A 24,455-nucleotide genomic window follows, 5' to 3' on the forward strand; every position below is an offset into this window, starting at 1 on the left:
ATCATATATGATGTATCGGAAACACAGATGCTGATACCTCATTTGCTGGAGGTATCATGATGTTACAGATACAAGATAGCCAAAGAGTATCTAAGATAGTATCGAGGATACACGTAGCTTCGATACTGCCCCGCCCTGATAAGGAACTTGACATATTAGATGACGTTGAAGAACAGACTAGCAGATAACCCAGTAAAATTACGGTTGATTTCAAAGACGACAGCTGATGACAATTCACGTTAATCCAAAACAATTATTGCCAATAAATCTACCCAAAAGACAGGCGTTACGTCCGGTCGTCGAATGACTGAGATATTACCCTAAGCCGTATCCCTCTTCTTCCTAATCTCATCACCTCTATCAGATCGACTTCGTGGCTGACATGCCCGCTGTCTGGTGAACTTAATCAGCGCTGCGTAAAACAACCTCACCAGTGACGTCTGGATCGAAACCTATTCTGACTCCTCCCTTGATTATAAAGTGACTATCCTTTTCTTTCCCTCGCAGCCTGGGAGCTAACGCATCCACTACTTTGTCTCCTGCGCCCACACAGTAATCGTGAAAAGCGCGAAGCCTGTATGACACAAGAGCTGCTAGCGTGGGCCCTAACCTTCCCAGTAGATGTCAATCGGCATTCTTTATTTCCGACAAAATCAAAATCATTAAATAACTTCGTCTGTTTTTATTTGTGGCAACTACTTGATTTGGCCAGTACAATGGGCCACCACAATAACAATAAGCCAGGCGCCAGGTCACTGCATTGGAACGGCGACATTGTAGGCACTTCTCTTCGAGAGGCCGTAGTTGAGCTACGACTACAGTCATGGCTCCTGGGAAAAAAGAAATCTCGCAAAGTGCATAAAACGGGTTGGTAACTTTAGTAAGTGCCACCAAGTGAATGAAACGGATCAGTAACATTTAATAATGAAATATACTCAACTCGTGAAGCATTAAAATAATTAACACAGTACGACATTAATGTCTGCGTCGCATAACAGTGCAGGATACACAGGTTGGCAAGTAGACTGGTCCTCGTTTTGCTTTTCAGCCATGTAACATAAACACGCACTCACTGCAGAAAAAAAAATACAGTTTTGTACACGGGTCTTCGAAGGTGAACCGTCCATTTAAGAACAAAAAAGCCACCATGTTCTTACCTCTCAATGTCAATTACACCTCGCCCAGTGCACGCCACTGCAAGCAAACCGATCACACATTTCAGAAAAGTCAGACGGTCACTGACAGTGATTCAGCGTGGACTAGGCTTTGTTTCAGCACTGTGAGCGCCTAGTTGCTTTCTCACCGTTGGCTGTTCGTAAGGCTCAGTGATTTGCTCACTGGCGTTACCAGAGAGACCTTCAGGTCTTGGTTCATCTGATGACGATACGTCGCCAGAACTTTGTACGGCAACAGGGAACTGTGTGTAGAGAGCCACCGCACTTGTGTGCTCAGCACGTCGTGTGGTACTGAGAGGAAGTTCGAAAGAAGTGGGAGTCGCAACTGTCGACTGAATCTGAGGTAGTGCACTTGCGATGTCCTTCGAAGGCAGGACCGGAGTCGCGCTCGAAGTCTGATGGTCTTGGTTGTGCTCGGGCACCTGCGTCGTTGGTACGTTTTGCGCGCTTCGCTTTGGGTACTTTGTTAGTTTAGCTTCCAGGAAAAAGCCGGTTCCAGGCGAGTGAGAGGCGTACAGTGGCGCTTTCTTCCTAATAAACGTCGCCTGACGGTCACTCGCAGCCTCTCTCACAGCTGTTCGCCTCTGTGGAGCCGGTGACGTCAACTCCGTTGAGCCACTGTCCCTTCCAACGTCACTCGACGTCACGATGCTTGTACTGGAAGATACAAGCGTCTCGGGGAACGCAGTGGACGGTTCCTCCGAATTACCTTTCAACGTGACAGTGTCTGCGCTGACGGCATCGCTCACGTGCAACTCGTACTGCGGCCCCGGCGTTACAGGTGGGACCACACTGATATTCGCCGGTAAGGAGAGCAGTTCTCGAGGATCAACTATCGCGATCTGTGTGGACCTCTTGTCTTCCGTCTTCGCCGGCAGCTCTGCCGGCGCCTTCTTGTCACCGGCGTATGGTCGCGATTTGCCGTAGAACGTTTTGTTTGCGGCAACGGAAGGGGAAGTCGGGAACCACATGGAAGTCCAGGGGGTCGAGCCTTGCCGGGGCCTCTTGTACCTCCAGCCAGGTCTACGGGCCGACGGATGACCGGGAGGCCGGCGACCTTTGACCTTTCGTCTCTTGTGTGGCGTAGGGCTGTGTGGCCGCAGATGTGGAGGCACCAGCAGGGCAGTGGGCGTTGGCCCCCGCGCGTACAGCAGTCCATTGTTGTATCGGTCGGCACCCTGCCCCCAATGGAGAGGGGCAGGGCTCGTTAATTGCTATCTCTTCTTGCCGTGCAGAAATCCGTGGAACGCAGCGAACTTGCTGTGCTGACACGATGCTCTCCGGCGAGGGCATGGGTAGCGGCTGACGCAGTTGGCGAACTCTATGTCGCACTGGCACAGCTGCTGACCGCAGTGGGCGTGTGGGCTCAGCGATGACGGGTGCGCTGCAAACGACGGAGACACAAAAAGCGCACGTTGAGGACACTGAGACCTTACTTGCCCATATTCAATATTAAAGAAAGAGCGGCGAGATGGGTATACATATCAGACTATGGTGGGAATCGTTGCACATACAGTCGGACGAGCAGAGGAAAAACTATGCGGACAGAAAGAGCGCTCTTTCTGTCCGCATAGTTTATCCTGTGTTCGTACGACTGCATGCGCAACGATTCCCACAATAGACATGCACCAACTCGTCCAGCAAGACGTTCTTCTAAAATACATATCAGATATAAGCTGTATGTAGGTAGAGAGAGAGAGAATAAACGGTAATTAACCAACACAGCAGGTGGATTACCGCGGGCGGGGCCTACTCTTCCACGGCCCCGCTCTCCACATTGGCTCGCCGGGCCTGACTGAGGGTGGTTAGCTGGCTTCCCAAGGTCAGATCAAAACGACCGCGCGCGTATTGGCAGTGTATGCCCAAACTCGACCGAAACGGGTCTCTGCGGGCATATGGTAAGGAACGAACGAGCTCTGTAAAACGCTTGTTCGTGTCCTTGTATCGGAATAGTGTAGCTGGTCTAGCAACAACGATGCCGGTATTACCTGAAAAGACAAGACGCTGCAAGACGCCGTGTGTGTTTCTGTTTGTGTTTGCGCTGCATTTACAATAGATTGCTTTGTTTGCACGCACAGGGGCCCATATTCATATAGAGCGCAGTAAATGGCGAACAGTTGCCAATCTTCTAGTGTCATGGTGAACAGTTCAAAAGGACGAGGACAAAGAGGAGAAGAAAGGACACGAGCGGTGTTTTCCTCGTTGTCCGCACCCTTTTGCGCTGTTAACCACGAACCTAATCCAATTCGCCCAATTTTCTGTTCTTGTTAAACCTTTGGTCAGAGCAATCTACGCAGGAAGTTGTCTTGTAGTCTACGCTTTTTTTCAAGAATTTCGTTTATCGACCGCAAGATACTACTTGCCGTCCGGGAAGCATCGTAACTTTGGTTGGTAACAACTTTATTGATGGTCCGGCAGAGCTTTCGCCGACTGGGCTTTAGGTCTCCCACGTGGGGACATCGAGGCCTTGCCTCACCGCCGCCTCGCGGGCCTGCTGGTAATATTTAACATGATTTTGTAATAGCGGAGATAGGAGCAGCTGGGGTCTTGCTTAGTGTAGGGGGAGGAGGAGCGTACCCTCACTGCAGCAGCAGAACTCTGACCAATTTTTCGCCGTCTTCATGACGGACGCCGGGTAATATTTTGCAGACATTTACAGATTAAACTGTGGAGTTGTGCGTATCGAAACCACGATATGATTATGAGGCACGCTGTAATGGGGGGCTCTGAGATAATTTTTGAGCACGTAAGGTTTTTCAGCGTGCACCTAATCCTCAGGTATTTCAAATACGCAGGCGTTTTGTGGACTTCGCCCTTATCGCAATGCGCACAAAGCGATCAGAAATTCCATCCGCGCCCTTGATCGTAGTAGTACAACACTAAACCACACTACTTGCGGGACATTTTTCAGACACAATCATCACGGCGTCTTTGATACACTACTTGTTTCCTCCGCCAAGATATATATATATATATATCCCAATTACCCTTTGAATTGGTCGATGATCAGAATTATACCTTTATGTCTCTTTAATTACGCCTGACCAAGCATATTTCCGTTGAACTGGTTCAGAGATCTTCCGAGAACGCGGCGCACTAGAGACGCGTTGGCGCGTCACCACTTCGCCACCATACGGGTGTTTTGAGCAAGATGGGCGCACAGAGGGAACAAGAAGTGCGCCTGACCGCAGTGCGCCAGTCCGGGCGTCAGGCAGTGCCAGTCGTAGGGCAGCAGGTACAGGGACAGCTTGGAGCACGGGGACTGCGAGTAGCACCAGTCGTGTTCCAGGCAGCAGCTGCGACATATAACAGGCACGTGTACACACTCAAGGGGCTGTATAAACGAAAACAAACAAAGAACCATCCATAGTTCACTGTGACTATTGCGCACTGAGTGTGAGGCTCGTAGTGACATCACTAGGAAAACAGGCGCTTTAAGGCATCTCCTGCTACATCAAATTTCACTTCAGTTAAATTGGTTGCGAAATGATGTTGTCGGAGCTCTGAATTCGATGTTGGCAACTATCTACCTTGTTAATTAAAACTTTTTGAATATCACCTAAGGCTCTGACGAGATACTACGTATGATATGATAGCGGATATGAGCAAAATACCACGCCATCGCCTTCAGCATTTTCAAGAAACCGTGGACGACGCCTCGCATCGTCGGTCACACGAAGCCGTCGCACTGGTCTTCATCGTTCCGTGTTTTTCGTTATGTCTGGCCAGCTGGTCTGGCACGCGGCAACGGTGGCCAACTTTTAAAGACGATAGTCTTTCTTGGGATACTTAAACGGGGAAATTTTGGTCTGTCTTTCTGTTTGTCGGCACGTCACTCGATTCAGCCTCCCGGCCAAAGTTGAACCATTTCCCCAAGGGCCAGCCATCTTGAACGGCTGACTAGGTTCATACTTGTGTACATTGTCGATCAAAAAGCAAACATTACGCATATCTGAGGCGCAACATCACTAGGTAAGTATTAGGTGGTGTGTTCCTTTAATAGAAAATACATATATACGTAATTCTACAGACCCTAGATTCTTAAGCTGCGCTGAAAATGCGACTCTGCGCTGAAACTTGCCTTCCTCCGTGCCCTCTGCACGAGCTCATTGTTGTGTTTCGGTTTCGGTTCAGTATTGCACTGTACGAATGCCATGGGGCGCCGCTCTGACATTCCTGTTTTACCCAGGCGACGTGTAAATAAAAGTGTGTGGAGAGTACTCGTTCAGTGCGGACGTTTCTTCTGCTTCGGCGCTTCGCACCAAACCGCGTGTTCGGGCTGCCTGGCGTCCCCGCTGGTCGCGTTGGTCACCGCCGGTCTTCGCCTGCTGCTGCGCCGGGTCTACCAGCCCGCAACACAGCACTCATGTTTCCCGACGTTTTGCCAGATGGCGTCCATATCTCACGCAGCGCCTCTTCTATCGTCTTTAGACGACATTTGCAGCGAAGCACGCAGATACGCGGCCAACTTTTTCACTTTCGGTATCAAAAGGTGTACTTATTCTATCTTTCTGTGACGCACACAACTGTATTTCTATCTTCAAATTGTAAACCGATGCTGCTTTATATGAGCACTATCTGAAGCAGGTTTTTTACAGTAGAAAACGTCCTTGTGGCGTGTGTCTTTTGGGGCCATCTCTTGTAGCGCTTGGAGTAGTTTAAAAAGATCCAATAAAATTAAATGAATGCATGGGCAAAAAATGTGACATGGAAATGTAGCTGCCTGCTTTTCCGGGGACGTGGCTGCAATGAGAGGGGAAAAAAAAATCAAGGCAGCTTCGCAGTAGTGGTGCCTGAAGGAAGTGCGGAGCTGGCTGGCCTTCCTTGCTTCTCCTCGGTTTTATCTTTCTTTCTTCCTTTCCTTCTCTCAGTTTTTTCTATCTCTTTTTTCGTCTTTGTTTATTTCAATTTCTGTCTTTCTCCTTCTTCTATTTCTTTCTCTCTCTCCCTGTATTTCTTTCTTTGATTCTCTCTCTTTCTCTTCTGTCTTGCTCTCTCTTTTTTCAATCTCTTTTGTCTGTTTCTTTCTATCCCCTTCGCTCTCTTTTTCTCTGTCTTTTCATCTCTTTCTGTCCTTAATTCTTACCTTTCTCTCTATTTCTCTCTTTCTTTTTATCTCTTTCTCTCTCTCTCTGTACTCGTCCTCTCGCCCATCAGATTTATTGCATACCACACCGTACAAATCGGCTCACGTGTTCTGGGAGCGAAGCAGAAGACGAGGAAGAGGACGAAGAAAGCGCGTGCCGATTCATGATGATGGTTTTCTGTCGGCTCTGCATAACGAAGAGCTTAAAGGGGTACTGACACCTTTTTTTCGAAGGCGAGTTTACTCTGTCATACAAATCTCCTGTATGCAGAGACGGCTCTGAGCAAGTGTCAAGCTCAGCAAATGCTTATAAGATATTTTAATTTGCTATTAAAGTCAATGTTTCCATGGCGCACCTACTGACATCGGCACTAGCTTGACGTCAGGCTACAGTACAAATTCTGGTGACTTCACGCAGCAGTCTGGCTAGTTGTGATGACGTTAGGTACCAAAGCTTCCAAGATGGCCGCTTGTGCGTCACCAAAACTTCCAAAATGGCCGTTTGTGCGTGCCCAACGGAGCCACGGTGCAGAGCAGCCGTGGAAACGTCACTATATATTGTGCGAGCACGTGACGAGAAGCTCATACTGTGTTGTGACGTCAGGGTACAGTAGGAACCGAAACTAGCTTTTAAAAACATACTGTAATTACTTTTTCAGGGCGCACTCGCGCTTAGCACTACCTCTTCTAGGCTCTTGAGGGCTTGACCTTTCATGTGACGCAGAAAAACGACAACTGAAAATATTCGTGTCAGTGCCCCTTTAACAGCTCCGCTGCAAAAATATCTGCCAAGCACATTTGTACAATTGCTCACAAAATAAATGGTGAAAATTCATTAATTTTGTTGACAGCTGACCTTGTGCAAGAAATTGTTACCACAGTTCTGGCCGCTTAAGTGTGCTGTTTCGAAGATCTGGGCAACAATGCTCATCTTGTAAATGCTATTCTTTCAGAGCTTTTTTACGTTCAGAACTTCAGATAATATAGACAACACGCGGTCATGGAGCACGTACAGACGCTAGCAAATGTTGATGCCACAAAGATTTTCTCTTTTGAAGTCTAAGTCTCTTGGCTGAAGTTAAGCGCTACAGCCTAAGTGTACCTGCTCAACGAACGAAGAGCACTGAAGCAATCCTAGACTGTTCCACAGTGCTAAAAGACATTCTTATTTTATGCTAGTGCCATGCTCACCACGGCGCGTCAATTCCTCGAACTCCGTCCGGCGCAGTCATGATTTCGCCCTTGAATTCTTCAATTTAACTACTGGGCAGCAAGGCTTTTATTTTTTAAAACTGAAATGACGAATAGGAGAGGTTTGCGCTATTATGGCGGCACCGGCTACTCCATCTCGTTTAACAGACAAAATATGTAGTGAAAAATAATAAGTGTTGTACAGTCGAACATAAGTCGTGCAAACACAGCACACTCGAACACCGCATGAAAGTTCAAATAGGTAAAATAAGTTCATATGTACACAAGTAGTGGAGCACAATAGGTACAATAATTCACACGTACACGTCCTGACTCAAATATTATGTATGGGTTTATGTGTTAGTCCTTGTGCTTGATGAAGAAACACATACAGCGGAAAGCAGAGGCTGCTGCGAACAGCGCAGCCAAATCTCGCAGTCGTGCGAGGCAAGGAGAGTTCGCGAGCGGAGCGTGAAGTTGCCACTTTCTCAGGCGCCCTCCCTTCATACAGAGGCCCGTCCTGACTCTTTTTCGGAGGGCCGTCATGCAGCAAATATTTCGTCAAATAGAAGATTGCTGCTATGGACTGTTAGCTGGCATAAACCAAAAGCGGCGTTTAGATCAGATGCACTTCTTGCCACGAGGTGCCGCCACGTGCCGGCGCCGCGCTCTGTAGTGTGCTAAAATTACACAGTAGCGACATTAGCTTGCACCAGAATCACTGCTGGAGAGAGCAATCGCGTTTAAAGAGCCGCGCTCAAGGTCATGAGCGCGCGGGACGTAGCTTCTTGCCCCCGTGCCACCCCTCCCTGTGTAGCTTCCAGCGCTCTCGTCGGGACGAGAGAAGAGAGAATAACAGAGAGCTGAGCTAGTTGGTAAGTATTCATTCTGAAAAGACAGGGCGTGCAAACACGGACACAAGAAAGAAGTCAGGACACCACAAACGCCGACTAACAACTGAAGGGACGCACAACGGCTGAAAAGAAAGAAGGCACGAAAACTTATCTGCGCATGCCCATGCAACATGCGAACCTATCAATCCGGCACGCGTGGCGGTCTACGTGAAAGATAACTGTTAAGGCATTTGATTTCATCTTATGCAAGTTAATCGACGGTGGCTCACGCATGCGCTACCACTATTCTCGATATGCCATGCTTCAATCATCAGGCGCGTTTCTTCATTTCTATGCCGGTACAACATTGCGCATTCATCAATTTTGGCGTGCACTTACAATCTCGACAATGTAAAGATAGATTAGAAGGTGAGCCTCCTGTTAGTGATCTCTTATGTTCCAGCAATCTCTGGTTGATGCACGGCCCGTCTGTCCTACGTAGAAGCGGCCGCAGCTGAAAGGGATCTTATACCACCACACTCGTACGGCAATCAAGTGAATTTGTTGGTGTGTTTTACTAAACATATATCGGTCCGCTTCTTGTCTTTTACTCCCTCATTCTTCATCTGCACAGCGGCACAAATCTTACCTAGCTTATTGGCAGCCGTGAAAACAACATAACGCCGTATCTAGTTCCTACTTTCTTTAGGCCTGTGAGATACGCGATGAATGTACGGTATACCTACGACACGTTTCTTCCTATCGCTTTCTGCAACCATGCTCGGGCTTAACACAATAGACTTCTTTAAACGTTCAGCGACCGTGGCCACGGCATCACGAGGATACCCTACATCTAAAAGACGTGTAACCTGTGCGTTAAAGCTATCACTCATTTTGTGCTCACACGACTTGGTGAGGGCTGACTTAAGGCAAGACATGGCGATGCCGTTTTTTACAACCTTCGAGTGCTTCGACGAAAAATTTAACAGCGGTTTCGAAGATCTAGGAGAATACTGCCAAACACGTGGTTCTTCTGGAACGTTAAGGAATGTCTAGAAATTGTATTCCCTTATTCTGAGGCACCTCTTTAGTAAAGCTCAGCCCTCCTCCATTTATTTCAAATTTTTCGCTCACGGAAGTTACCACCTTTTCAAAGTCCTCACCACTACAAAAAATCAAGTAATCGTCCACATAACGAAAAATCTTAATAACCGAATTACCTAAGGCGCCTTCCAAAAGATTGTCAATCTTGCTAAGGTATAAACCACTAAGAACCGGAGCAACTTTAGAACCAATACATATCCCTGATTTCTGCACATAAACGCCTTCCTTCCAACCTACCAGCGTCGACTTTAAATACATGGATAGGATTTCTAGAAATGCCCCGGTAGAAACACCACATTTTTCGGTGAAAACCGTCTGGTGCTCTTGTTCGTTAATACATTCATTAACACATTTTAACAAGTCCTTATGCGGTAAAGAATAATATAGGTCTTCAATATCCATACTGAAAGCCTTACAACAGCCGGGGTTCTTCTCTGAGAGGAACTGAACTAGCGCCTGAGAATTACGCCTACGAAAAGGGTCAGAAAAACTCAAAGAGGTTAAGCAGTTCTGCAAATAACTAGATACAGCGACTTGCCAGGTGCCTTGCTCTGAAACGATTGCTCGAAACGGAATCTCGTTCTTATGTGTTTTGGCTGAAAAAAACAATTCTAAAGTAAGTGATTTAGCCTTCTTGACATTACAAGCTATTCTCTCAAGATTATGTCTTAACAAAAGGTCAACAGCACGTTGCCTAACTACCGATGGCTTAAGTTTTACCATCCTAAAATTCTTTTCTACGGCTGTTAATGCTTTTTCTGAGAACAAAATGTCCGGCATAATTACAAAATAGCACTCGAAGGTTGTAAAAAACGGCATCGCCATGTCTTGCCTTAAGTCAGCCCTCACCAAGTCGTGTGAGCACAAAATGAGTGATAGCTTTAACGCACAGGTTACACGTCTTTTAGATGTAGGGTATCCTCGTGATGCCGTGGCCACGGTCGCTGAACGTTTAAAGAAGTCTATTGTGTTAAGCCCGAGCATGGTTGCAGAAAGCGATAGGAAGAAACGTGTCGTAGGTGTACCGTACATTCATCGCGTATCTCACAGGCTAAGAAAGTAGGAACTAGATACGGCGTTAATGTTGTTTTCACGGCTGCCAATAAGCTAGGTAAGATTTGTGCCGCTGTGCAGAGGAAGAATGAGGGAGTAAAAGACAAGAAGCGGACCGATATATGTTTAGTAAAACACACCAACAAATTCACTGATTGCCGTACGAGTGTGGTGTATAAGATCCCTTTCAGCTGCGGCCGCTTCTACGTAGGACAGACGGGCCGATGCATCAACCAGAGATTGCTGGAACATAAGAGATCACTAACAGGAGGCTCACCTTCTAATCTATCTTTACATTGTCGAGATTGTAAGTGCACGCCAAAATTTGATGAATGCGCAATGTTGTACCGGCATAGAAATGAAGAAACGCGCCTGATGATTGAAGCATGGCATATCGAGAATAGTGGTAGCGCATGCGTGAGCCAACCGTCGATTAACTTGCATAAAGATGAAATCAAATGCCTTAACAGTTATCTTTCACGTAGACCGCCACGCGTGCCGGATTGATAGGTTCGCATGTTGCATGGGCATGCGCAGATAAGTTTTCGTGCCTTCTTTCTTTTCAGCCGTTGTGCGTCCCTTCAGTTGTTAGTCGGCGTTTGTGGTGTCCTGACTTCTTTCTTGTGTCCGTGTTTGCACGCCCTGTCTTTTCGGAAGAGGAGAGAAAGCAAAGCGTGCGACAAATCCCTGTAACACCGCTCGTTCTTGATGGATTGGAAAAATATTTGCGGTGACCGATCCGTGAGGTAATAAAGTGCGATACTGAGGTCAGTCGATGATTACCTGGAAAAGTGGTTCAAGACCGTGGCAAGGAAGGGACATGCTCAGGATGTAAACCAGGGGGCACCATTTTCTCACTAAGAAGTCGGAAATGTTGGTACAAATGCGCGACGTTAACCGCACGAAAAATAACGCCGACTGAGATGAGAAATGCGCTGGTTGCTCTGGTTGGCCTTGGTTTGTATTGGCACTAGAATATAAAACACAATGTGATATGTAAGGTAAAAAATGGAGCTGGTGAGAGCTGCATGAGTCTAAAATGTTCATTCCGAAACATGTGGATAATTAATGAACTTGATCTGCTTGGTCTCTCGTTATTTGAAGTTGGCTTCTCCGTTATAACTCTTATTGTGTGGAGAAGCCCTCTTTTCTCAGTTATTTCGTTCCGCAGCGCGGTGGCGGCATCAAAACATCGTACAGCTGTGTGCCTTATACAAAAAAAAAAAAAAAAACAGTGCCTCCTCACTGCGGCTTGCGGCATTCGGTAAGTTGATCATAAAGTGCTTCAACGTCTTGCCGCAATTCTGTAAAAAAAAGGGGGTGGGGTGGGGGGTAGTAAAATTCGATAATACTGAGGGTTCTAAACGACACAGGGTCGACGCCTTCGTGTGCTGTTTCTCTATTTACTCATGTTACGTGAGGATAGGCGAGACGTGCACCAGAGGCGTTTAAACTATTAAGAATAGCACGTAAACTAGGGCAGTGGTGACCTTGAAAGGTAGCATATCTTATGTATCTGGAAAACTATCTGAAGAGACTATTGAAAAGAGGTTCATTTTGAACAGTTATCGATTGCTCATCAAGGGGAGCTTTCTAAAGACCAAGTCCACTCAGTCCAGCATCGCTTACTTGAAATATAATAAGCGGCAGTGTAACTTACGTGAATCGTACTTAGACGTACTTAAGAATAGACCACTGTACATGTTGTTTCACACTTAAGGGAAAACTAGGAGAGCATTGCAACGGGCTCCGAGTTTTCCGCTATGTGTGAAACAGCCTGTACATTAATGTTTCTTTATGTTAAAGCGATAGCTTTCTATGGCCGACAGGAATCAGCCCATTACTGCAAAATGAATAAGAACAAAGGCTTGCAAGTAAACTTGAACAGTCGAGAACAATTTATTAATAGCTGCTCTGCGTCGCTTGGACAGGTGTCCGCCCGTAACTTTAGCGACTACGGACACAGCCCGGGGGATGTATGCAGACCGAATATCACCTTAATGCCCATTGCTTCCTCAGTGGTGGCTACAAAGGACGGCTAACTGGTCTCGCAAAGACGCGTGCCGGCACCTTGAACCTCATCCGTTTCACGGCGGTGCGCTCCACAGGCAGAATCTTATGATCTAGTGGCCCCGAAATGCGGCGCCCCAATATTTCGGTCATCGATACTACCCGTTATCGCTACCCTACATTTATGCCTTCTATTTCCCACGCAGTTACGAAGAGAACACTTCCTGTTTGATGGTGTGGTCTTATTCTCTACGAACATCGGAGCACGATTTTTAAATATAATTTCGGGTAGGTAGGCGCTCAGCGAGCTTCATATGTTTAAGCGAGGCTTCGGAGTAGTTGGTTATTTATGATTACTCTTGAAGCACGAAACTGAAACGAGTGGACAGAGATACTCGCATGAACAAGCCCGAACTTATAAGTATTAAATGCGAAGCATTTCTTAGCGAACATTTGGCACTTTGAGCGTTTCTATCTATCTATCTATCTATCTATCTATCTATCTATCTATCTATCTATCTATCTATCTATCTATCTATCTATCTATCTATCTATCTATCTATCTATCTATCTATCTATCTATCTATCTATCTGCCTACGTCTGGGTGCTCTCATTCGCGCCTCCTTAACTGGGTGTAGACCAAACTTGGTATGGGAGGGTGAGAGGATTTGACAAATATGACTGCCTGGTCATGACATGAATAACGTGTAAATCCTGTCGCGTACGTCGTCAAACCCTTTCCTGCAGACACGTGTGGGTCATAGCTGTTTACCAGGGGCCACGGTGTACGAGTATGCGCCACAGGTGATTGACAGTTTATATCTACCCAGTAACGGCAAGAACAGACATTGGTAATTTAAATGCGAGAGCGTTAAGCAAAATTGACATCGGTAGCGTTGACCCAATGAATGGAAAGAATAAATATTTGGATCCTAGCAGGAATCGAACGTAAGCATTTTGCGTGGCAATAAGGTATTCTACCACAGAGCCACGCCAGGTCTATAAACCGGTTTGGAAAAACAGCCTGTGCAGGCGTAATGTCAGTGCAATGACAATTGTGGTTGTGGTGCTAGCTATCTAATTTTACAAGAAAGCAATAAACGCTACATATTGTCACGTGGTCGTGACGCTGACGAAGGCAGCAGCTGGCGTGTCCAAAATGAAACTATTTGGCCGAACTTGTGGCCGTGAAACGGAAAGTCAACCTACAACAATATACACTGTACACTAATAGCAGCGAACAGAGCGTCGGCCGTCGGTAGTCTGCTGTGCGGTAAGGCGCGTCTGCATTTATACACGCGGCACCGAACATTCGAGCTTTATCGCTGGTGGCCGCATTAGTTCCAGAATGAACTTAACTGTTCGCGTTTGCGCGCTCAAGCCTATAAGACGATTCTGAAACAGTCTGGATGGTTCCCAGCCATTCGGGCGCGGTTTGCGCAAGACAGCGATTACACGTTTAACGCACCAGTTACATGAACAGAGCAAAAGAAGCGCGCGTGGCAATATGTACTGCTACGATACAGGCCTCTTATCAGCTTAACGTCTGTGGTTACAGCTTTGGCTCCGCTTTTATAGCAGTCTAATAAAAATTACATTTCTATGCCTACGATTCAGCAAGCTATGTGGAAGCATTTCTCGACTCCGGAGGAATACATTAACGAAAGTTACGTATGATATTCGCATGATTGCACTATAAAGTGCCCTTAGTTTCTATAGTACTGGCGCATGTAACTCTAACGTGAGAGCTGACGTTACGTCGCACCATAAGCTACCCTTTAAACGCCAGTGTTGTCGACGTACCTGGTAAGCCCACGATGTGCACACAGCTACCACACTTACAGAAACACGGCGATCGACCTCGTAACGCTTGGCTCATAAAATACAGCATAGAAGTACTCACTGACTGCTTCGCATGAAACTGATTCCTACAACGCGTGGGATCTGCCGATTTTATTTAGAGGAACACCAGGGTTCCCTGAAAGAAAAAGCAAACAAACAAGAAAAACTTGTAAAGCAAGTACCAACTCTGCGCAGAACGTCTTGTCAGGGAAATCAATAATTTTTGCCGTATGTACTGTGACGCGGCACTCACACGTGAACTCTAAATCATGATATCGAAAAACACGACTAACATTAGGGCCCAGGTAGATAGAGGCTTCCGGCGCATGACGACTACGTACAGCTGCATACGAAGATGTTCAGACACTGTATACATCCCGATACTGTATTTTCTCACGTATAACCCGCCAATGCAAGTAACATGCACCCACAACTAGAAACCGCGGGAAAAAAAATGTAGGGAAGCTCCGCACTAGAGCACTGCACGGGCCGTGATTCTCGGCCCGGGCCCGGCCCGGGCCCGGATCTCGTTGAAGTTTACCCGCCCGTACCCGGCCCGGTGACTCAAAGCGAGGCCCGGGCCCGGCCGAACCCGAGAAAATTTTTCGCTTACCCGGCCCGGCCCGACCCGACCGCAGATCGGGCCCGACAGGGGCCCGAGCGAATAATCTAGGTGGTGTTGCCCGTACATGGAATCGACAGGAAGACGTTTCAAGTGACAAATCTCTACTCTTTGTTCGTGCATGTTTCGCTAACAATATACTTTAACCTACGGTAATTTCTTGCAAAAAGCGGCTCACGGTGGAAACATGTAGCTGAGCGGGGGTACGATGAACGTTTGTTCGGGCGCCTATCTTTTTCTGCAAATACAATTAGGGTCACCAAGAGCGTTTTGTAGGAGATATTGACAGAAAGTGATTGACAAAGTTAGCTCAGTGTAAATAGGGAGCGCAATATTTGTTTTTATTGCACGCTCTATTGAAATTTAAAGCATGCTGTAACGAAGAAGTGAATCGCGCACTCTTCTGGAGAAGTAGCGCCTGTTTTCAGCGTGCGCCTTGCCACAGCAAGAGAAATAGACGAAAAAAAGCCATATTTATTACCTTCGTTGTAAATACAGTATCATAGATAAAAATTTTAACGAACCGCGTGCACCAGGCGTACTTTTAGTGATACGTATATAAGCAGCCCAAAGGGAGAAAAAAAAACTATTTATCAAGGCATAATTTTCATATATCACACCACTGCTAGTACAGATTTTTTTTTTCTGTGGCATAGTTTATAGTTTATTTTGTCACGTGTTATTCTCCCAAAAATAAAATTATGAAGAGATTCCGGCTTCAAGCACGCCATGCGCTGTTGCATCACATATCCAGCCGCGCTAAAGTTTTTTGCGCCGCTTGCGCTAGCCGCAGGGGCGCACATTTGCCTTGCGGATTGTGAAGGCGTCAGCAGCCGTTCTTACCTTCCACCACTGGACAAATTTAGGATATATTTGTGGACCTCTGCAGAATGAATATAGTAGCTGTCCACCTGATCCCTTCATTTCTCTCGTTTCCGAACAACGTGCCACTCTTCAATATTATGTTTAAAACTCCTCCTTGAGGGCTTCTTAGTTCTCAGCAGTGTATGTTATGCACGGTTTGCATTATGCTGTTTTTTTTTTTCACGTTCTAATGGGCGTATGCCTTCCTAACGATGTTGTACCGGCAGAAGGTGGCCATTGGGCTACGCGGGTAGGACTGGCTGGAGATGGACGAAGCGATTTCGGTCTATTTTCGGGGTTCGTTCCAGTTTGGTAATAAAGGCGCGAATAAGCTTCTCGACGCTTACTCATTGGATGCATGTGGTTCGACGTAAGGGGGACATCAGCCGGTACGGTGGACCTATGCTAATCCTGCACATTTCAACTCTGTTGCGGCAGTATTATGTAGCTCTCTCGGGCTGCATGCGGCCCGCTGATCTCTCGCTACTGTATTCATCCCATTCTTTTTTTATATACGTTCTGGAGCTACACAGGCATGACAGGTCTAAAGATTCTTTTTTTTTTCGTGAGGCACCCCCTGCGGTCACCGTGTGTTGACACATAACCATGAAACAAAACTACACTTCAGAATCGGCGGCCAGATTTTAGTCTATTTGGAGATAGGTATCTATATGTTGTTGGAATGCTGCCGCCAAATCCCGTTCAGTAATGACCCATATATGAGATATGGGAAAGGTCTTCCTTCAAATGGCAACGTGAGCAGACATTTTGTCCCCCCGATCCCCGCTCGTACCTTCGTCACTGTCTTGGCCCTGGCGGGAGTAAATTTTCGTGAATGCGGCCCGTTAGCTGAGGTGAGTTCGACAAACCTGATATAGTGTAACAAGACGAAAGCTGAGACGTTAACAATGTGGGCACACAAAGCAGGCTATGCATATCTATCTCGCGTCACATGACCACTGGGAGCCGTGAAGGAAAAAAGAATGGGTCTTTATAGGGATTCTGTGTAGCAATACCCCGCGCATGTCCTTACATTTTAGTGAAGGGCTGGGACTTCCAAAAACGTTTTAAATGCGAAGCATTTCTTAGCGAACCTCTGGCACTTTGAGCGTTTCTATCTACGTATCTATCTATCTATCTATCTATCTATCTATCTATCTAGCCGCCTACGTCTGGGTGCTCTCATGATCGCCTCCTTAACTTGGTGTGCACCAAAATTTGCATGGGAGGGTAAGAGGATTTGACGAATATGACTGCCGGGTCTTGACATGAATAACGCTAAAATCCTGTCGCGTACGTCGTCAAACCCTTTCCACTAGACACGTGTGGCACATACCCGTTTACCATGGGCCGCGGGGTACGGGTATGCGCCACAGGTGATTGACAGTTTATATTTACCCAGGAACGTTCGCGAACCGACATTGGCAACTTAAATGCGAGAGCGGTAAGGAAAACCAACATCGGCAGCGTTGACTCAACGAATGGAAAGAATGAAAATTAGGTCCCAGCAGGAATCGAACGCAAGCATTCTGCGTGGCAATCAGGTATTCTACCACTGAGCCACGCCAGGTCTATAAAGTGGTTTGGAAAAACAGCCTAGGCAGGCGTAATATCGGTGCAACGTCAATTGTGGTTGTGGTGCTGGCTATTTAATTTTACAAGAAAGCGATAAACACTACATGACACTCCTAAGATGTGTACTCCTACGATACAGGCGTCGTATCAGGTTAACGTCTGTAGTTCCAGTGTTGGCTCCGCTTTTATAGCAGTCTAATAAACGTTACGTTTGTTTTCCTATGATCCAGCAAGCTATATTGAAGCATTGCTCGACCCCGGAGGAATTCATTAACGAAAGTTACATATGATACCCATATCACCGCACCGCAAAGTGCAGCTCGTCCACCAGAACGACGCAGTATCATTTTCATTTCTTACGAGGCTGGTCGATGGCCTCATGCTGACCGAGGATGATGCCAGATTGATTGACAGCCGCTTTGTAGACTAGGCTACGTAGGCCACATACGCCCAGGTAGTCTACGAATACGACAAACACCATCCACTGATGTTGGTCTACGTAGCACTATCGAGGCCTGCCAGCCTCCACGGCCTACCAACGCGAAGGGTGGCTTCAGGATCCGACATGTCGCCGGCTCTGTCGACAGACAGTTTGTCGACGAAATGACCGAGGCATCCACGGCTTCCAACAGCTGCACTATACCTCATACTTCACTACACATGGACCCCTCGTCACCGCGATCACGACCGTATCGTATAACAAGTCATGACCAGCCGCTGGTGCTCACTGATCGCGGTGATGATGCCCTTGTTCAAGAACTGTCAAGAACTTCTTGCACACATGCACACGGGTTCGTGATACGAGCGTGCGTTCTCGGGACACGTATAAGCACAACATATCAGCTTACCGCTTCTGGTGTTGATTATACCCACGTTGTCATTGGCAGCGTTACTTAACCGTAAACAACTGGTTATATAACACATATGCGGCTCTTCAACTTATATATGTGTGCGTATAAACTATATACAAATCTTTAGCGTCATTTTGCAACGTGTCGCTCAGTAAAAGAAGTTACGCCACAGTCACCTTCCCGCCGCATGCTTCGCATAACAGCGACTCCCATGGTACGTGGGATCTGCCGAATTTTTTTCCACTTTGGAGCTCTGTGACCGTTCTTGCGATGAAAAGGTACACCTATAAGTTTATTATATCACATATATTGTGGCGATTACAAAATAACATTTGAGATATAAAATAATAGTGAATGCACCTACTAAAGCACGGAATACAGAGATGTTATAAATATAAGCGTCTCGTCTATTTACTTTTAGCTCGCCCATTTCAGATAAATCAGGTAGCCCCATATGCAAGAAGCAAGAGTAATTCATTACTTGACCCTCAGAAAACTTCTTCAAATAGCCTGCCCCCCCCCCCCCCCCCCCCCCAAAAAAAAACGTTTTTTTTTTTCAAGATAAAATGTGGAACATACGTGCATGCACAGCGTATGTGTTATAAACTTAACGGGAAACTAAATAGAAAAAACGATTTGTGTATTATCAGAAAATTACCCTTTTAAAATTCCAAAATCACGCTCGCCGCGACAAGACTCTTGGTAAGCGAGAAAACGAGCAAATAGAAAATGCGGGTAGTGACGCCACCTTGAAATTCGCGCAGCAAGCGCCGTGACGTCATAGATTCCGACGGCGTCTACTGGGGCCTACGTAGTTCCTAATCGGCAAAAATGAAGTACATTGACCTCAGAGGGGGTCATACATACATCAACATGCCAAATTTCAGAAAATTTTGTTGAGCGAATGACGCCAAAATACGACTAATACACTTTGAAATCCATGACGGGCCACGCAGAGATTTCGGAGCCAAATTTAAAAATAGAACTTTGACATAGATTTTTTCCGCTATAAATAAACTTATAATGATGAAATTAATGACATTCGAGTTCTCATAGTACACTTTATCAGCCTAAACCGATTCAGTGTTTCTCTTTAGTGTCCCTTTAAGAACTGAGCAAAGTCTAAGCCCGGCCCGACCCGAGCCCGCCACCTCAAACCCGGGCCCGGCCCTAAGCCCGGAGCTCCAGGCCCGAGCCCGGCCCGGGCCCGCCGTGAAAACTACTTTACCCGGCCCGGCCCGGCCCACGGGCCGGGCCGGGCTCGGGTTTTCGGGTAGGCCCGAGCCCGTGCAGTGCTCTACTCCGCACTAGTGATGCCAAGACTGAGGTAGCAGCGGAGCTGGTAGCGTTACCCTCCTCCGCACCCTCACCTCCTATTTCCCTTTCTCTCTTTCTTTCTCTTTCTCGGTCTTTCTATGTTTCTCGATGTTTAATTTCTTTCTCTCTATCTCTGCAATTCTCGCTTCATCTATTGATTTCTTTCTCTCGATCTCTATATCTTTCTCTCTCTTTCTTTGATTCTGTAGCGCATCCTCTTACGTCGCGCCCCGAAACTCGGCGCCTGCGGCATCGCAGGGAAACAATATAAAAACTCTCTTGCTAGGCCGCCGCCGCCGGTCCGGGGGCGCGGGGAAGAGGGGACAACTCGAACCGCGCTCCTTCTCTCCTATTTCTCCTCTTTCCCTTTCGCATCGCCCTTCGCGCCTGCTCGCGCTTTTGGGAAACGAATAAACAGTTCCTAACCAGATGTTGTAGCTCTCGGTTCCTCCTGCGCGCGCTCTACAATTCTATTTCTTTCTCTCCATCTTTTTCTTTCTGCCTTTCGTTCTCTCTGTTTCTGTGTTTCTCTTTTTTTTATGGTATGTTTTACTCTCTCCTCTTCTCCTTTCCCTCCTCCTCAGCCTCACATCAGCCCTCCTCTCCCTCACTTTCCTTTCCCACCCCGTTGCTATACTGTACTATACAAGGCTATGCAATGCTCTGCTAGCGTGCCTGGATACCCGAGTTGTTAAGACACTCGCTTTCGGATGGTGTGTACGCGGGTTCGAATCTCGCCTCGCGAAGAAATTGTTTCCCCTAGAATTTCTTTCTTTGTCTATCTTTATTTCTCTCTCTCTCTCTCTGTACTTGTTGTCCCGCCCATCAGAGTTATTGCGTCCCGCGCCTGAGAAATCGGCGCTTGTGTTTTGGGAGCGAAGCAGAAGATGACGACGAGGACGATAAAGAAGAGGACGAATAGAGCGCGTGCCTGTTTGTGATGATGTTTTTCTGGTGACACCGCACAAACTTCAGCGAGAGACAAGAGCTTCGCTGTTAAAAAAAAATCTCCGCATATTACCTTGAAACTTCCTTCCTTGCATTATGGCAAAGCTGTGCCGTAAAGTCAACTATCGCACCAAAATTCGCATCGAAAATTGGGCATATTCTTTAAATGTTTTATGTCGAATTCAAGGGCATAGCCAGAAATTTTTTATGGTGGGTGGGTTCGACCAGCATTTATGCATGTTCGTGCGTGAGTTTGTATGTGTGCATATATATACATGCAATATTGAAATATTTCGGGGGGGGGGGGGGGGTGGCACGAAACAACCCCCTCCCTCTGGCTACGCCATTGGTCAAATTATAGGATATATCGAACTAATTCCCGTTTCTTTGTCGCTAGTTCGATATATGCGGGTTTGACTGTATGTGAATAGACGCAATGTGCTCCACGTAACTAAAGTTGCGCAAACAGGAAGTAAGCAAAGTAAGCGAGTCATAATGCCAAGCCTGCAAAAAACTAAAGAACGAGATCGAAGTTTTCTTCGCCCCCCCTTACAGTAACGTGACGGTCTACCGATTAGTTGAATTAAAACGAAGTGGTGCACTGTAGACTGAATATAACCAACCACTTTTAGCAAACAATTGCTGTTTCGGAAAGTGTGCATGGAGCGAGGCAACAAGTGCCTTGCAGTGAAACGGAAAGGCTGGCTATACTCGCGGACAACTTTTCTTGGCAATGAAGGGAAGGCTACAGAGCCGAAGTACGCGTGTGCTACCGCTGAAGAATACAGTCCTAGAATTGCATCCGTGTTTTCTGCGTGAGAAGAAAAAAAAAAACATTACTTTATTTTCTACGGGACGCTGCTTGAAAAGAGGTTCAGCATGCAGCAAGGAGATATTTATACTTGTTTTACTTTATGCAGCTTCATTTCGTGTTTTTGCGCGTGTGAAAACGTCGCACCTTTTACGTGCGCCTCACAGTCAAAATGGCGTCTTCGTCTTCAGGTGAGCGCTCGTAACCCTACAGCTTTTCCGACTGCTCGCCGAAGGAGCTTGTGACAAATTTCACTATCAAATGGCTTCCTAAGCCTGTGGCGGCCACTCGAATAATCAAACGGCCGTCACAGGAGATACGGCAGGTTGCAAACCAAAACTAAATTCGAAACGCGCGCCGAACCGGACTACTTCGTGGAGCAGTACATGTGCAGTAGCTCCGCCCCCGTAGCCTTTCCTTCGTTGTCCAAGAAAAGTTACTTGATTGTGGAACTGTTTGCGCACACTAAACGAGGACAACACAAAAAGGGCTGCTCTACGTGGTCCTTTTAACAGCGTGGATCCTTTTAACCGTGGATCTATGGAATGAGCTTGATGGGTCTCTGCGCAGACTCGATGCTCAGCAATTTGAAAAAGAGTTGCGAAATCACGTATTTTGTTAAATTGTATTTTTTTCCATTGTGCTGAACATCTGTATCCACTCCTGCTATGTCTCAATAACTGAGACAGCAGTATTTGTAAATAAAATAAAATAAAAAGCCTTAGATGCCTCATCAAACGCGAAATTTGACCGTCGGTGTCGGCGTCCCGCGGCGTCGGGGACGAGCGATGCAAAAAAAACATCATCACGTCAGAACGTCACCATATGGCGTCACGATTACGTCAAAGATCGCCAAAACTTCTGATGTCATTGTGACGTCCCCATGACGTCACTGCGACGTAACGTCACATGATGACGTCATCACACGACATCGTAGCTTGGCCAAAGGTGGTCCGATCACGGAGGCAATGCAAAACCAGGTGAGGTGCCATCGATCTTGGAGGCAGTGCAAAACCACGTTAGCTGCAGAAAGCTTTCGAAGGGTGACGGGGCAGCATCAACACATCGACTGCGAAGAAATAGAAGATGGCTTTCGCCTTGGAGTCGTCTTAAGTGAATGCATGAAGGGACTCTGTGAGTTTTTTCTTATTTGACCCTTCGCCGGCGCCGGAGTAATGCTTTGCGGCGTGGTGGGAGTGAGGCTCATTAGGAAGGGAGAGGGCTGCGCCGTGCCGAGAGATGCCTGGCGGAAAGATGAGGCGGCGCCTTGCCGAGAGGGGCGAGGGTGAGGCTCCGGGGAAAGGGCTTACCAATGAGAGGCGCGCCAAGATGGCCTCTCTTTATAGTGAAGCTGCTTCTCTTTCTCTTTATTTCTTTATATTGAAGCTGTTTAGACTATCGGTAACTTGTGCTCCGTCGTACAAAACTCCTCAAGAGGGTATGTGCTACAGGAGTTGGGCAAGCCCTATTACCGAGTACAGCAGGTGCGAGTCTCAAGCGAAAACTCTGTTCGGTGAAGTGGAGCACGTGAAACACGTGAAAGAGAGAGAGAGAAAGAGAAAAAGAAATAGAAAGAGAGAAAGAAAGCTATAGAAAGAAAGAGAAAGAGAAAAATGGCTAAGCTTGCACTAAGTCGTGCAAGGCTTGAGGCAGAGAAGCTGGCCGATTCTGAAGTCTAAAAAAAAGCAGCCAATAACCTAGAAACAATCCCACAACAGCTAGCTAAAGCCCAGCAACGACCTAGAAGCGACGAAGAAAACAACAGAGCTAAGAGCCTAGCAGCTACCTAGAAGCAACCTAGCATCACCTAGACAAAGGCCTAGCAACTAACTAGAAAGAACCTAGCATCACCTAGCTAAAGCCTGGAAACAACCTAGAAGTAACCTAGAAACAACCTAGCGTCACTTAGATAAAGCCTACAAACAAACTAGAAGCAACCTAGAAACAACCTAGCATCAGCTAGATAATGCCTAGCAGCAGCCTACAAGCAACCGCATTAGACTTCAGAATCGTCCAGTTTTGCTGTTTCAGGCCTTGAGTGACTTAGTGCAAGCTTCGCCATTTTTTTGTTGTCCTCGTTTAGTGCGCACCAATAGTTCTAAACTGAAGTGCCTCGGCGCCTATGGAGACGTACCTGTCGATATGGTCGACGGGCGTCCCGTCGCCCATGTAGCCGCAGAAGCAGCCGTAGCCTCGGTAGCTGAGTGGGTTGCAGCCAGACACGCACTTGAGCATGCTGGCCAACTGGACGATGCTGCGCCGAGCCCGCGCCCCCGCGCGGTGCCGCTCGCCCTTGTCGTCCTCAGGCACCCTGGACAGAAGGCTCTCGTGGCGGAACATGGCGGCTTGCTTCTTGAGCAGCCGGCCGCTGCCACCGGACTCGGACCGACGCCGGTTGAGCGCCCTGCGCTCGTTCATCGCCGACAGCAAACCTGCGGTTGTGGTGCAAGGACAGCGTGTATTTGATGTGTTGGCGAGTCCCTAAGGTTTCAATTAGGCTGAATCCGTGTGGGTTGTTGAATATGACAGCGTAAACCTTTCTGCTTCAATGATATATGCAGGGATCAGCGAACCGTATAAGCTTGACAGCAAACATCTCTAACGGGAAAAAACGAGCAGCAAGAGTAATCTTGGACACCTGATCGCCAGTAACTCGTATGACATAACTTATCACGTTGGTGCGGGAGACAAACGTCATTGTCCATAATATTTTGCAAATATTCGCACATTGCCCGAATGTATTATTACGCATGTGGGTTGTATCTTTAGTATGCTAGCTAAGGTATATTATACGTGTCCTGGGTGGGGTAAAAGCGGTCTCTTAATATTTGCAGGCAATATATGACCCCTTAATGATTGTTGATTACGATCCTCGAAGAAGTGCCTTCTCACGCTCGATTTTTTCGCAATCTATGAGGCCATTCATCTTCCATCAAGGACTGTACTAAGTATTTCTTCTATTTTTATTTTATTATTACTTATACTAATACCCCAGGTCCAAATGACATCGAAGAGGGGAATTGTTACGAGAAGCATATACAAAGCAGACGATTGCAGCGAGTTCGGGTAGCAGGATAATTCTCCTTGTAATAGGCTGCTAACTACTGCTCTGTGGAAAAGCTTGTTATCAATTATGGTTCCGACGCTTGAGGAAAAGCGGTTAGATTTCTGA

At 46.9% G+C, this 24,455-nt stretch overlaps 1 protein-coding gene across 1 annotated transcript; it reads right to left on the reverse strand.

Annotated features, from left to right (window-relative positions):
* Positions 1-899: 899 nt before the first annotated feature.
* On the reverse strand, positions 900-23,713 carry LOC125758480 (basic phospholipase A2 PA-5-like). The gene is made up of 3 exons (XM_049415792.1): positions 23,418-23,713; positions 4,362-4,471; positions 900-2,559 (listed from the first exon to the last, which is right to left on the reverse strand). Exons 1-3 carry the CDS (start codon positions 23,699-23,701, stop codon positions 2,390-2,392), a joined length of 564 nt encoding a protein of 187 aa, XP_049271749.1. The 5' UTR covers positions 23,702-23,713; the 3' UTR covers positions 900-2,389.
* Between the last annotated feature and the right edge of the window lie 742 nt (positions 23,714-24,455).

This window comes from Rhipicephalus sanguineus, chromosome 5 (assembly GCF_013339695.2).
Source record: "Rhipicephalus sanguineus isolate Rsan-2018 chromosome 5, BIME_Rsan_1.4, whole genome shotgun sequence".
NCBI lineage: Eukaryota > Metazoa > Arthropoda > Arachnida > Ixodida > Ixodidae > Rhipicephalus > Rhipicephalus sanguineus.

Coding starts and splice junctions, on each gene's coding strand:
- LOC125758480 (XM_049415792.1), bottom strand. CDS start 23,701: ATGAACGAGCGCAGGGCGCTCAACCGGCGTCGGTCCGAGTCCGGTGGC. Junction 4,472..23,417: donor CCCGTCGACCATATCGACAG/GTACGTCTCCAT, acceptor TATATGTCGCAG/CTGCTGCCTGGAACACGACT. Junction 2,560..4,361: donor GCCCGGACTGGCGCACTGCG/GTCAGGCGCACT, acceptor CGTCGTTTGCAG/CGCACCCGTCATCGCTGAGC.